The sequence below is a fragment of the Macrosteles quadrilineatus genome, unplaced genomic scaffold, assembly GCF_028750875.1.
Source record: "Macrosteles quadrilineatus isolate MER2022 unplaced genomic scaffold, UCM_ALF_1.0 Scaffold_8__2_contigs__length_117827958, whole genome shotgun sequence".
Taxonomy (NCBI): Eukaryota; Metazoa; Arthropoda; class Insecta; order Hemiptera; family Cicadellidae; genus Macrosteles; species Macrosteles quadrilineatus.
In genome coordinates, this window is record NW_026542601.1 from 116,040,452 (window position 1) to 116,054,492 (window position 14,041).

At 38.0% G+C, this 14,041-nt stretch overlaps 1 protein-coding gene across 2 annotated transcripts in view; it reads left to right on the forward strand.

Moving 5' to 3' along the window:
- Positions 1–618: 618 nt before the first annotated feature.
- Positions 619–14,041, forward strand: part of LOC129001734 (eukaryotic initiation factor 4A-I-like) — a 93,829-nt gene continuing 80,406 nt past the window's right edge. Inside the window, exons 1-2 of one of the 2 annotated variants that reach the window (XM_054429144.1) lie at positions 619–705; positions 10,472–10,580. In XM_054429144.1, coding sequence (XP_054285119.1) covers positions 674–705; positions 10,472–10,580 — 141 coding nt within the window. In that variant the 5' untranslated portion in view covers positions 619–673. Of the gene's footprint in view, positions 706–870; positions 900–10,471; positions 10,581–14,041 lie in introns of those variants that run through there. The other variant, XM_054429145.1, reaches the window with a different exon arrangement.

Below are 14,041 nucleotides of genomic sequence, written 5' to 3' on the forward strand. Positions count from 1 at the left end.
TATAAACCGTGCGGCAAAGTATAAATATGCAGCAATTAGCAGCTTTCTGTACTATAAACAGTACAGGGAAGCCAACTTTGTCGGGTGACTGTAGGAAAAATATGTTTTATCTATGAAAATACCGAATTTGACTCTCGCTCGACTCTTCATTCCAATCCCATGAATTCAGTGCAGTCCTTAGTTTCAGTCCAGTCCAAGTCAATCGCCATGCCCCTTTGACGCCATTTTAAAACTACAGAGTACGACCACGCTTATTGCTGTTCGTTCTAGGGATGAGCATCGATAGGTCAACCATCGATGGTAACATCGACTTCAACCATCGATGTACCGACTACATCGTTGCGAAAAAGTCGATGTTTTTTTTCAGTTTTTCGTCTGCTTTTTTAATCCCCAGTAAAGGAAAACATCGGTATCTCAATACTTCTCCAAAAACATCGATGTGTTGAAAACATCGATGTAAAAAACATCGAACATAGATGTCTTGAAAACATCGACTATCGATGCTCATCCCTAGTTCGTTGCTTCTTTCGTTTCATTCTCAATCTCTAACTTATCGTATCGTATTCATTCCATTCGGATTCGACTGCTCGTCCCTCCTCGTGTCTCGTATTCGTGCGCCACGCCACGACGAAGCTTATAGATTGCTTATAGCGATAGCGAGTCAAGTGAAACCATGTCGGCGTCGGCAAATCCAGAGAAAATAAAGTAAGTTGAGTGTTTTTAGTTTATTAACAATACTTAATTAGGCCTTGTCTTATTTTTAATGACTACCTATGATTTGTTATATGCTATTTTTAAACAAACTTTCAATTAACTTTGGCCTAACTTAGGCTAGGTAGTCTTTCTCATTACGCTAGCCTATTTGATAAGCCTAGGCCCACGAATATGTTAACTTATAAGTACTTGAACGTAGGCCTAGGTCTAAGTTTAACTGAATGTTAAAATAATGTTGAATTCTAGCTCAATAACGAAATATCACTTGCGGATTCCTCCTAGATTTGTCAACAACACGTGGCTCTTATTATTAAGTAAATAGCCTAGGCCTAACATAATGTAAATGTTGGTCGGACATGATAGGCTAATGTCAAATCAATCAGGATAACAGCCTAGCCTATCTACCGTGTGGCCTAAACTTACTATAGTCCTCGCCACCCTAAGTTGAGGCAGCCAAAGGCCGCACTAGATATACGCCGTGCGGCCTTGGGCTGCCTCAACTTAGGGTGGCGAGGACTATAACTTATATTCATTAGGCCTATCTGTTACAATCAACCAGTCTTTAACCCTACTGTATTGTAAAGTAAATGAAAGATGGTGTTTGATGGCAAAGTTGCAACGTTTCAATAAGACATAAGACATTTATTGATCTTTAGGCAAAATTACATGCAATCGATCTTGTCATGGATGCTTGAAATGCATAAGACAGTCATAAGTACAATAGTAAAACATGCTGACTAAAGCAAACATAAAATTAAGTGTTCATTCTACAAAATTAAATAAGAGTGGCTATTTTGGAAAAAAAACTAAAGACATCATGCAAAATTGATGGAGCTAAAGTCTGTTTCAAAATATTCTTTAAGGCTGTAGAATGGCCTTACTATCAACCATGCATATATCACATTCTTAAAACTACCTAAGCCAACATGCTGAGCTGAAAAAGGCAAGCAATTGAAAAGGTCAATACCTGTAGCTTCGAAGGACGTGAGAACCTTGGTCAGTCTTGTGTAGGGTCTGCAGGTTTTGTTTTGACCTCGTGTACACCATGGTTGTGTACGTGCCTGTGGAGAATGAGAGTGTTTAGGTGCTTTTTGGTATGTAAGAGACGTGCAAAAATGTACAAGTTGATTACAGTTTGAATTTTTTCCTGTGAAAAAATAGGTTTGCAGTGTGTATTTGTGTCAGAGTTAGTGATGATTCTCAACATCTTCTTCTGGGCTACTAACACATTACTTATGGAGCTAGAATTTCCCCAAAACATCAACCCATAGACAATTCTACTTTGAAAAAGAGAGAAATAAACCATTCTTAAGCAATCAGGGGATATGCAGACTTTTAACTTTCTAACTAAACATATTATTCGGTGTAACGATTTACATAGGTGTTTGACATGCTCATGCCATGTTAGTTTCGAATCTATGTGCATACCCAGGAGCTTAACACACTGAGAGAATTCATTTTCTAAATTACCAGTATACTTGTCAAAGTAAAAACAGCAGTTTGAGTTTTTTCCCTATTCATTAACAACATATTGGCTTTGTACCACTTATTTGCCTGATTAAGAATATTATTAGCAGCCACTGGGATTTCAGTAAGTACTACATTTTTTGTGAGAAAGGTTACATCATCAGCAAATAAGATGGATTTACATTCAACATTTGAGAAAAGATCGTTTATGGCTATTAGGAACAGTAGAGGGCCCAGTACCGATCCCTGTGGTACCCCGTACTTAATACCTTTGATTTAAGACCAAAATTATGAAAGTCGGTCAGGTAGATGAGCTAAATAACTCTGAAAAGAAAAACCCAATTTAACTCCCATGAGAAATTTACAGGAAGAAAGTTGCTTTTGTGCATAACTTGAAATATACGATAGATAAATGTATGCTGATGCTTGATGACAAATCTGTGCGTGCATCCCTTTAATTTAAGACCAAAATTATGAAATTCAGTCAGGTAGAAAAGCTGAACCGACTCGAAAAATAAAATTGTGGGTATCCTTTCAGGTCATTTTAACCAAATGAAATTATTAAGTTAGACATAGTATGACACATCAAAATGAAGGGTTTAGAATTAGAATGATGTGTTGGATAAATTATTAGTTTAGATGCTGCCAATCATCTCTTAACTAGGGTGGGAAGGAGATTTTTAGATTTCATAAACGGTTGTGTTTTATACAGGGTGCGGCATAAAAAACTCCTCGATTTTAAAGCTGTGCTCCTACAAAGGGTAAAGTGTAGAGTGGCCCACTGTACAACACAGTTTATCAGGGTGGTGTGTTGGGGTCTGTATTTGTTTAAGAAAATAGTGAAATAGTGTACGATTAACATATATTGTCATTGTGCGATGCTGGAAAACTTTCTTTGGCCAATATTGAGCAATATTTTTAATTAACACGAAACCGACAAAGTTTGGTTTTAACAAGATGGCACAACTTTGCACACATCTCCGTCGGTCTCTTAGTATCCTCAGGCAAATGTTTCGTGGATACATTTGATCCTTTTAAGGTGGCCTGCCACGTTTACCTGACTTAACGTCTTGCAATACCTTCTTATTAGGATATCTCAAGATTTAAGTGTTTCAAAATCGTCCTAGAACCATATATGGTCTAAAGGAAGCAATAACTAAAGGTTGCTGCTGTTCCACCTTAGATGACTTGTTCAGTATAATGTACAACTTCCAGAGATAGGCTGAATGAATGCATCAACAATGAAAGTGGGCATTTGAGTAATGAACTCAGGGCCGGAACAAGGGGGGGGCAGAGGGGGCGGTTGCCCCGGGCGGCAGGGTTGAGGGGCGGCAAATTTCTGGTTGCAGAAAATTTGTTTAATACAGTTTGTAAAAGTTTTCAATGAGCCAAACGTCATAAGGAACGTCAATTAAGTAATTTCAAAACTGCATAACGTAATAAACAAACAATAATTTTACAATAGAAATCAATATAGCCTAAATTGCAACGGAGTAGAAAACACTGAGAGGCCTAATAGCATAGTTAGCAGCACAGCAAAGTTTGTTTACAATTTCAGCTGATCGCCATCCCTGTCAAGGCGCCATGCCGCCCTGCCTCACTGCCGTGGTTCGTTATATAGAGGTTAGGTTTGCAGGAATTTCGCTAAGTCGAGGTTCAGAACCAGAGTCGATCAATATAGGTCGGGACTTGACCTCATTAAAATACAGTACAATTAAAGTAGCATGGGCTACAATACTTTACAGTACAGTGTTTACATTGTACAGTAGAACCTAAATTATCCGGCATAATAAATTGGAGGGTACTTGAATATTGCGCAATCATGACAATGGCATTGACCTTGGTACAGGTTAAAAACTATAAGTTTAAAATCAAAGCTTGTTCTAACCCTCCTAAAACCTAGCCAAACACTGTATTGCATAGTCATAAATTATGTAAAGAACAAAACAAAACAGTAGAAAGTTTTGTAAGCTACTGCTCGCGATAGGCCAGTAGGCTACTTACAGTACAGTACTGATTTATCACAACAGAAGAATGTCAATAATAATCATTAACTACAGCATTAGTGTTGCTAATGCTAGTTGAAACAAATCGTATTGAAAACAATAAATTATTAGATAAGTCATTATAAAAGTGTATAATCATAGCCAACTTAAGGATAGTAAAAATACTCGTAAAAGGAATGTTAAAATAGCGATGTTGTTATTTTTTATCTTTGGTTTTGTTTTTATATTCTTTCTTAGGTTTTTCTTTATCAAAAAAATTGTACAATTCACCATAGTTATCCCATATCGCCCAATCACAGCTTACTAAACATTACGTCGTCATCAGTCCTCAGTGAATGAAATCAGTTCTCAGTTGCAACATAGCGCGCGCAGAGACAGCAGACTAGCAGACAAAGATGTAAAACGGAGCAGACAAATGTTAGCACAAGCGATGACGTGACCTTTCCATTTCATTTGATAAAGAAACAGATTTTCCCAAAACAATAATTGGGTGGGGGATTTGTTATATCGAGGGAAAGACGTAGACAATTCGTTATGCAGAGGTTAAATTCGCAATGTAGAGGTTCTGACAATGATAAATTTGTTATATTGAGGTGTCTTATTTTAGCCGAAATCACGAAAAATTCGTTAAATCAAGGTTGTTGTTATAGTTTGTTCGTTATGTAGAGGTAAAATATACACTGTGTCTTATGGAGAGTTCTAGGGGATTAAAAAAAATTCGTTATATCAAGGAATTCGTTATCTACCTATTCCATTTTTGTTTAATTTGTGAGGGATTTTTTGTTGTGGGTAAAGGGGGGGGGGAGGGGCGGCAAATTTTAGTTTGCCCCCACTCAAAAATTGTCTAGATCCGGCCCTTAATGAACTGTACTGTTAAAAACCTGTACTATAAATTTGGTTAAAATACCAGCATTTCTGCGAATTGTGTGATTGATTGATTCTGTCGGGGCGGACCTTGTCCTGATGCAGGTCAGTAACTGATGGGCTTTTTGTGCTCCTTGATTTTGTGTTCTGAAATTCCACAGAAAGGCTGTGGTCCCACGAAGTCTGAGACCGACGCAACATTTGCTAACTTGTCAGCCACCTCGTTCCCTTCTACCCCTGAGTGTCCATGAACCCAACTGTGTGTTACCATGTTACACCTGCCCAGGGCGCATACTAGTACAGCAACTCTGTTAGAAAATCGAGACGCTGTAAAATGTGTTACGTTGGTCCCGATTTCGATTTCGATTTAGATTTCTTGTCATGAGAGCCGAAGCCCCCTGACTACATACCCGGTACCTATCCTTGAGGACATACCCGGGTCCCATGATGTAGGCCGAAGCTTACGCATCAACCTTTAGCACATCATAGGCGGATGACTTAAGGTCATCAGGCTCACCGGCTGCCGAAGCAGACCCTTCGGAAAAAGGGTTGCCCCTCAATCCTAACCAGGGATACCGGCTACTTGTTTAAGCGTCACTCCACCTGGGTTCCACTAGGTACAAAGCCCTAGAGGACCATAATGGAGTGCCCCGACGCATTTAGTGCAAGCAACACTCGGAACCTATTTAATCCCTGACAGGCAGAACCCGCCATCATAGCCGGAAGGAAGGGGACCATTTACACCACTACCCGATCGAGGCCTTACCCAGTTGCTGGGAAACCAGAGATAACCAGAGTGATAGATCCCCGGATACCCCTGGCGGGCTCGGACCCAGCACCCGATCTACTTCGTTTGCCCGTCAGACCCAACATCACTGCCAGGCCATCAGGGTTTCCCAAAAGGAGGCAGGTATAGAAGTGGGACCCACCCGGATGAACCTATCCACCAAAGGTGGCGACACCCTTGACTCAATTGAGGTTCCGGGAAGAACCCCCCACACTCAAGATAACCATACCGTCCGTGATCAGAGACAGGGATTGGTTTGCATAAGTGCCTACAAACCGTTGCCCTCACACTGCGGAAAGTTACGTTTCCCTTGAGTGTCCCCATGAGCTACGGGTACTTGCCCGTTTTCACCTCCAGGAAAGGCTACTTCCAAAGTCGAGGATTTGCCACACAGAATGCTGGTCGCACACAACAAGCAGGCCGAAACCCAAAGAACCACAGACACAGGTAGGTTAGAGATTATGATGCACTTCCATCTCTCCTAGAGCTAAACACCCCCCCATCCTGGATGAAGGAATGTCACTGGGACCCAATGCCCAGTCGTCCATGTCTGTGGCCTACTTGAAATGCCGATTCCAATACCGGACAGTTACCTCCCCTCTTGGGGCTAGCTAGGGTCCGCGTGGTCGCTAGGCCACGTACTCGCGCAAGCGTGGGCCCCCTGCGGGGTTACGTTGGTCCCACTAGAAGAATCAACCAGCTCATTGGGTATTGGCTATCCCACAATCCCCTAGTTCCAAAGTAATATTCTGTTAGTGCATATGGTGGCCAACGTCTCTCAATTCTCGTATTCAGTGATACCACAGAGAGTTCTATTGTTTGTGGTGTCGGTATCGACTTAACCTTGACCACAATAAGTATTTGTCTCTGCGTTTGCGTTGTGCATTTGTGTAGCAAGCAATGGCGGAACTGTACTGTAGAGTGTAGACACTAGACAGACGACACAACAATTTACATGATGACAATACGATGTGACGTTTAATTTTCCTGAGGGCGAAACGTTGGAAATTACGCCACCTATACGAAAACCGAAGTCCCAGGAATCGCACGAGTCGGGTTGCAGGGATTTTCCCAGGAGTCGATAGTGATTAAGATAGCCTTAAATTTATAGCTCCCTGGTTATCGGAGCTCGGGACGAACGTAGTGGGTTACCAGACACCACACTTAATATCACCAAGTAGTCAGGGGGCTTGTGGGGAAATTAGTAATTTTTGACTTGACTCTGTGGGCGATAACTACTTGACTCTCTACTAGTTACTTAACTATACAACTATTAAACTAAGTAGTCACCCCGCTTACCTACGGAGTTAAGGTGTTAACCTGAAACAGACAAGGCTAGTATAAGTTAGGCCTAGCCTAGCATAATTCCCACAGAGTCCGAATTTACAAAAAAAAAAAAAAAAATACAAGTTGGCTTAAGTTGTCCAGGTGAGAAACGAATCGAAAAAAACTGAAACTAAGAATAAAACTGCCCCTTGGGCCAAAAACTAAAACTTCTACTTTCTCACGTGTTCAACCTAAGCAAAACTTGTCCAGCAGAGACCTGTCTGCTGGAACAAACTTAGAGACTTCGACGAACTTTAAAAGATTTAAAAAAGAAATTCCCCAATTCAGGCGATGAAACGCTAATACGGAATGTAAGTCACCAACTGCAATACTTTACTAAATTTGTTGGTTAAGGCGTATAACTAGGTCTGCGAATCAGGCCTAGCCTTCAGGTTTCAGCGAAGTTTTGCCGAAACAGAACTGGTGGAGAAATATGCGAAAACCTAAGTTTTTTATTTAACAACTTACCCAAACGACGAAACAATAACTTAATATTCCTGCACTAGTTCACCACAAAAAAATAAATTCAAAACTTTGAGCTTACGAGACGAATTAATTATCGAGACGACGATGACGAACAAACAGATGCCAAATCTTCCCTTTTCTCCATTCACCTCCGGCCCAATTCACGACGAAGGATAACATCGCTCGCTGATTGGTCAGCAAAATGAAATAATGAAATAATGACTTTATTCCCCAAATACAAGTTTTTTAAAATTACAAAACAAATTCACCTTGGAACTATGTTGTCACAGTCTCCAGTATTTGTGACAACATGAAAGAAAAAACACAGTTATTTACAAGTAATAAAAAATTGTATGAGTCCAGTCCTTGTTGAAAGAAGTGATTAATAACCATGCCGCTCTCCGTGGCGCCGTTTGACACTTATATTAACTTATACACATACAGTAAATATAAATAAAACTTCTCTATTGTTATAACAAAAAATCAAATAATTACCTTATAATAATGAGAACTTTGTTCGTTAAACCAAATACATTCATTACTAATTATGAATAACACAAACAAAATATGCAAGAAAAAAACAGATGGAATTGAAATAAAATTGAAAAGGCCATACAAAAATATTATGTTAACTAAGAACCTGATTTAAAAAATCAATGACTGGAGTTTTGAAAAGCCAATATTTCAATTTTAAAGAAAACAAATTTAAGGACGAACAACTTCTGATATCTCCCGGTAATTGATTGAAATATTTAGGTCCGTTGTACTGATAAGAATGTCTGAAGAGCGATTTGTTTACTTTAGGTAACCTGAACATTCCTTGGTTGTGATTTCTAGTATTGTACAAAAGGTTTCTTGTTCCTGTATTTCCACTTCGAACATAAAAAAGCCGTAAAACCTTGTAAATATATAAATGTTGAATCGGAAGTATTTTAAGTTCAAAAAATAACGGAAAGGAACTTTCTCTTATTTGGCATTTTGAAATTAATCTAATAAAATGATTTTGTGTGACTCTTAATTTATCAGTATGACATTTATAGGTACCCCCCCAACACTGGATGGCGTACTGTAATCTTGAATCAATTAAAGCAAAATAAAGGGTTCGCAATAAAAATCTACTACAAATATTTTTTAAAAAATAAAAGGTTCTTATGGAGAATTTAATTTTTGAATGCAGGTTTGTCACATGTTTATCCCAATTTAAATTTTCGTCTAAAATGACCCCAAGATAGCGAAAATTGTTAACCTTTTCAATTTTTTTACATTTACAAGAATTAAAGGAACAGCCAAAAGTGTGGAAAACGAGATCATTTATAAAGTTAAAACTATGTACTAAATTAAAATTAATGTATTTGGTTTTCTCAACATTGACTTGCATTTTGTTTGCTGCACACCAGTTACTAAGCAAAATTAAGTCATCTTTAATTTTGTTGAAAGTTAAATCACTATTCTTTTCGGAATAAAAGAGGGCGACGTCATCGGCAAATGCACAGATTTGTCCATGAAAAGGAAGTGTGAGCAGATCGTTGATGAAGATAAGGAAAAGGGTGTCAGATGTCACCGATCCCTGGGGGACTCCTGTCTTTACATGTAGCGGCGAGCTTAATCGGTTTAGGATCTTGGTTTGTTGTATTCTATTGGACAAAAAACTGCTGAACCAACTCAGCGCGGTTCCTCTTACGCCTGCTGCATTGAGTTTAGATAACAAAATATCATGGTCTACTAAGTCAAAAGCTTTTTTGAAATCAATGAATAAGCCTGTAGATTTATTTTTGCTGTTGAAACTGCTAAAAATTTTTTCTGTTACGGTAATTAATGCGTCCTCAGTTGATTTTCCCTTTCTGAATCCAAATTGAAAATTGCTGAAAAATTTTAAATTGTCTAAGTATTTAATAAGTCTGTTTTTCATCAACTTTTCAATAACTTTAGAAAAAACAGAGAGCAAACTAATAGGTCTTAGATTATCTAATTTTAACGAAGAATTTTTTTTATAAATCGGAACAATTATGCTTTGTTTGAGTTTTTGTGGAAAAATCCCGGTCGAAAAGCTTAAATTAATTAAATGAACCAAAATGGGAGCAATACTTTTGGCAACAGTTTTTACAACTTGAACGGATATTTGATCAAACCCTGTGGACTTTTTTTAAATTATTTAATGTAGAAAGAACTTCAGTGACAGTAGTGGGGGCTACAAAGAAGGAAATCAGTGGGGGCTACAAAACCGAAGTCAGCTGAGATCCGTGCCGGCGAAGGCAGCTTTATAGCCGCGTACCACTCAAAAGGTGGCTCCGCCGCCTTCTTTTCTCCCGTAGCCTGCCCCAAACATAGTCGAACAACCAGACAACCAACTGACACTGACGTTGTCTGCGGTCTTGGATTTAGAGGTTAGGTATGATGCCAGTTTAGTGTTGCGACTTGGCTTCTCCAACAGCCAATATCTGTCTGTTTAAGTTTTGTGGTTTAACCGTAATTTCCCCCCCCCCCCCCCCCCCCTACACATTTGGCCCGTTACAACGATTCTCAATCGACGCTCGTCTGTGGATTGAATTGACGTTTTAGCTTTGACTTTTAGTTTAGTTAATTTTGGAAAATACATATTTTTAATTGTAATAATTATTGGTTTTTTACAGGTTTGCAGTTAATCATAAATAACTATCGGCAAATATGATAAATGTGTGAATTTTGTTTATAGATTCTGCTGACGACCCTGTAAATAATTGGGCTGCTTATAATAATTGTCTATATTTTGTACTCGTAGTCTCAATTTTAACAATAGAGGTGTCTCTTCAGTAATTTACTTTAGTAAGTGGTTTGATTCGAAGCTTAACTTGTTTTGTTGCAGGGGTGAAGAGTGGACCGGAGATCCTAAGAACGGCCCGGGAGATGAGAAGCCAATGTATGATGGACCTCCAGGCATGGAGCCTTATTTCGTCGAGTCAAACTGGGAGGAGGTGAGAATGTTCGATAGTAAGGTCCTGCTTTCATTTGTTTGTAAGAAACCATTTGTTATGGCCTCTTGGTTTGGTAACCAACTACAGTGAAGTTTTTGTCTTTATTGTGTTTATCTTGTAACTTGATTGTTTTAAAAACTTTGTGTTAACGAGAAGATGCTTTAAGAGGGCTAAAATTTTCATGGTGAAATAGCCTCTGAATTACTTAATTTAAGCTAAATGGTTTAAGTTACCTTGCTCTGTCAATTGGTACTTTGCAATAGTATTTAGGTCCACACACACTACTACAGTTTCAGACTTCTGGAGTCCATCATCAGGTGTAAAAAAAACAAGTCATCTATTTGATTAGTTTAGATCTGACTTGAAGAACAGATACACAAGCACACGGCAAATATAAGATTGGCAAAAAATAATAAAACTGAAAAACCGGCCAGTGTTATCTCAAAAGACACTGTGGCTACGCCGGAAGATGAGTCATGACTCTAAAATTTTACATCCGCCACCAAGAGATTTGTTGAATTTCTAGTGTAAAGTTCTAGTGTAGCCTACTCATTTTTTGTAAACACTCCAGTCTCCACAAACCTAACATAACCTCTGTAGGAAGGAAGTAAATCTTTAGTTGTGGTTCAATTTTCAATTTTTTTTTAAGCCAATGGTAGAGGTTAGTTATCCGCCCTTAATTTTAAAACTGATAGGCCAGGTGCCACACGGGATGAGTATGCACTGAAAGTCTGACAAAGTTTGCTTTTGATTATTGTTGGGTATACATAGTATAGATGAAAAAATCGATGATATTGTATTTCTAGGGGGGAAGGGAATATTGCATTGTTATCCTTCCCCTTTTGATGTATAAAACTAATTATCTAAGAGACTAAATTTAGTAAATTTATCTAAAAAGGGAGGGAGGTTAGAGTAAAGCACAACAGGGAGGAGTGGGGACTTTTGGGAAAATGCTCATCTTAACATGGTCTAACAGCATAGAAAATCCAGCTTTCCTAGAATTACTTCCAACATAAAACCTATATTGATTGGGCTACTTGCTATACCTGGCGCGCCACGCTACTACGAATTTTTCGTGTCTACTCTTACAGAATTAAATGTAGCTCTGTTGTATTTGCACAGGCTTCCTTAAACTCGGTGTTGTTGTACTAATTGTTAGTTTTTTATAAATCATCTTAAATCATTACTGTAGCATGTCTTAAACACGTACAATATCAGTACCATCCCTTGAGTTAATATTTTTTTTTTTTTTTTTATTTTCTTAACTACTGTATCTATATAATTAATACGCTACATGAAACTTTGTCGGTTGAACTCCTCCGCCATTTCTTAACCGATTTTATCAATTGACGTCTCATTGGAAAGAGCGGGTCGCGTAGATTTGCAAACTGACCTTACATTTTTGAAAAGTCCCCTGGGCTCTGACCCAGTGGCTTTGAAAGTTCCCATGTTATCCTTATGAAGAACATAATTGTTTACATTTTGATCAGCTGTATAATTTAATTGCTGTTATTTATTTTTCAATTCAATGAAACCGATGAAACGCATTGAGTACATTTATTTACTATTTGAGTTTGTGTAAACATAACCCCCAAGACGGATCGTGTTAGTATGGTTGTATCTTCAATTTGTGTATTTATAGTTTTTTTCCTTCGATATGATGGATGGTGTTAGCATGATTGTAACTTAAATTTGTGCATTTATCGGTGTTTTGTGTAGCTATAATATGTTTATTTGTTGTTTTTTTCTTTTAAATGCCTCCGACGCGACGACAACAAAAACATAGACAGGAGGCGTAATCGTGATAACGACCGCAGCTACAGAACAGTGGCGCGTAATAGGCTTAACTCATCACAGTCAGCACCTGACCCTGGACAATCTCAACTATTAGGTTACAAATGAGCCCTAACACTACCCCAACACGACTTTTAGTTCTCAATTGGACCTCTATAAATGACCTGTGTTGCCTGTACAGCGAGGCATTTTGAGAAGGAGAAACCCGGCCGGAATGCTTCAGGTTCATCAATAACGAAGATAAACATGGTCTGAGTTAGGCTACACACCGGTAATCTTTGAGTTGACTCTTTTAAACGCATTGTAAATATGACTGTTATTCGTTCTGAAATAACTCCTGTAATACTTTTTCAATTGCTCGAATTCGAGCAACATGTACGAGTGAAAATTAAAAAACGTACGTTTTCATGTCCCTGGCCTTTTACTTCGTATATACTGGATTTGTAGTTTATTATTATGTGTTTTAATATTTTTTGGGACAGGGGGAAACTTGTTACACACATTTATTTGGTTTTAAATGGGTTCTAAGTATTTTATTCGTATTTTTAAAGTCTCGAAATTCACGACCATGACGTGTCCCTAGGGTACATTTTCCAACTTTCACGCTGTTTTTAGACTAATTATTCATGCCGAAATATATAAAGCCATATTTTATGTCATCAATGGTTATTAAACTTACAAAAAGGGAGCATATTATAATTTTATTGTCATTACAAACTGACTACCATGACAAAATAAGTCTGTCCCTCGATTTGGCGTCACGACCATTTGGAAAAAAATTCAACTTTGGAGCACGACAGTGGCAAGCCTGGCGTCGATGGAGTCAGTTGGTTTTAGAGACTAGTTCGGGGTGTACGTCAGGATTGTAGTGCCGGTTGTTTCGAGTTGAAAGGAGGAATTACAAGATTAATAAAGGAAAGATTGTGTTTTTTGTAATTTTGGTGTGTCCATGACCGTACGCAGTCATTCGATGAAGTAGACATGGTGTTAATTTTTGTTTATAAGATATTTCAATTGCTAGATTAACCTAGAAGTCCACTTTGTATCCTCGAACATGAGGCGCAGGGCTACCGCCAGAACAGAGCCAAATAACACGTAATTTCACGACCAAAGTTTCACGACCATCGCGGGTTTTTTCACGACCAATCCAGCCTTAAGGATTATAGTGTGTTTGGTCGTGACAATAACTTTAATATAATTGTAAATTGAACAGTTTAGTTCAATTGAAACAAATATTTTTATTAGCCTATAACTAACAGGATAATTGAAGGATTGTTTAGAAAGATTTAGATTATTCCAGACAATTCACGACCGTACCGCTTGTCCCTGACCATCACGTTTATGATTTCTATCATAAAAATTTCAAAAATTAAAATATCGTCATATTTTAATGTTTTATACACAAAAGAAGCACACCTCTATACAAACATAACGATTTTTCGGGTCTCAGGTAAGTTTTTTTCGGAGTTATACAAACTTAAAAAGATTTTATTGGCTTTTTTCAATTTTTTGAGCTTTTTTATTTTTTTTCTAGAAAGACCAAATATACCAAAAGCTCAGTGACCTTTTTATTGTATAATGGTCATAAAAGTAAATTAGTTTATAGCAAAACATAGTTACAAAAATAATATTAACTATTTTTAATATTCATTTAAACGTCCGTTATG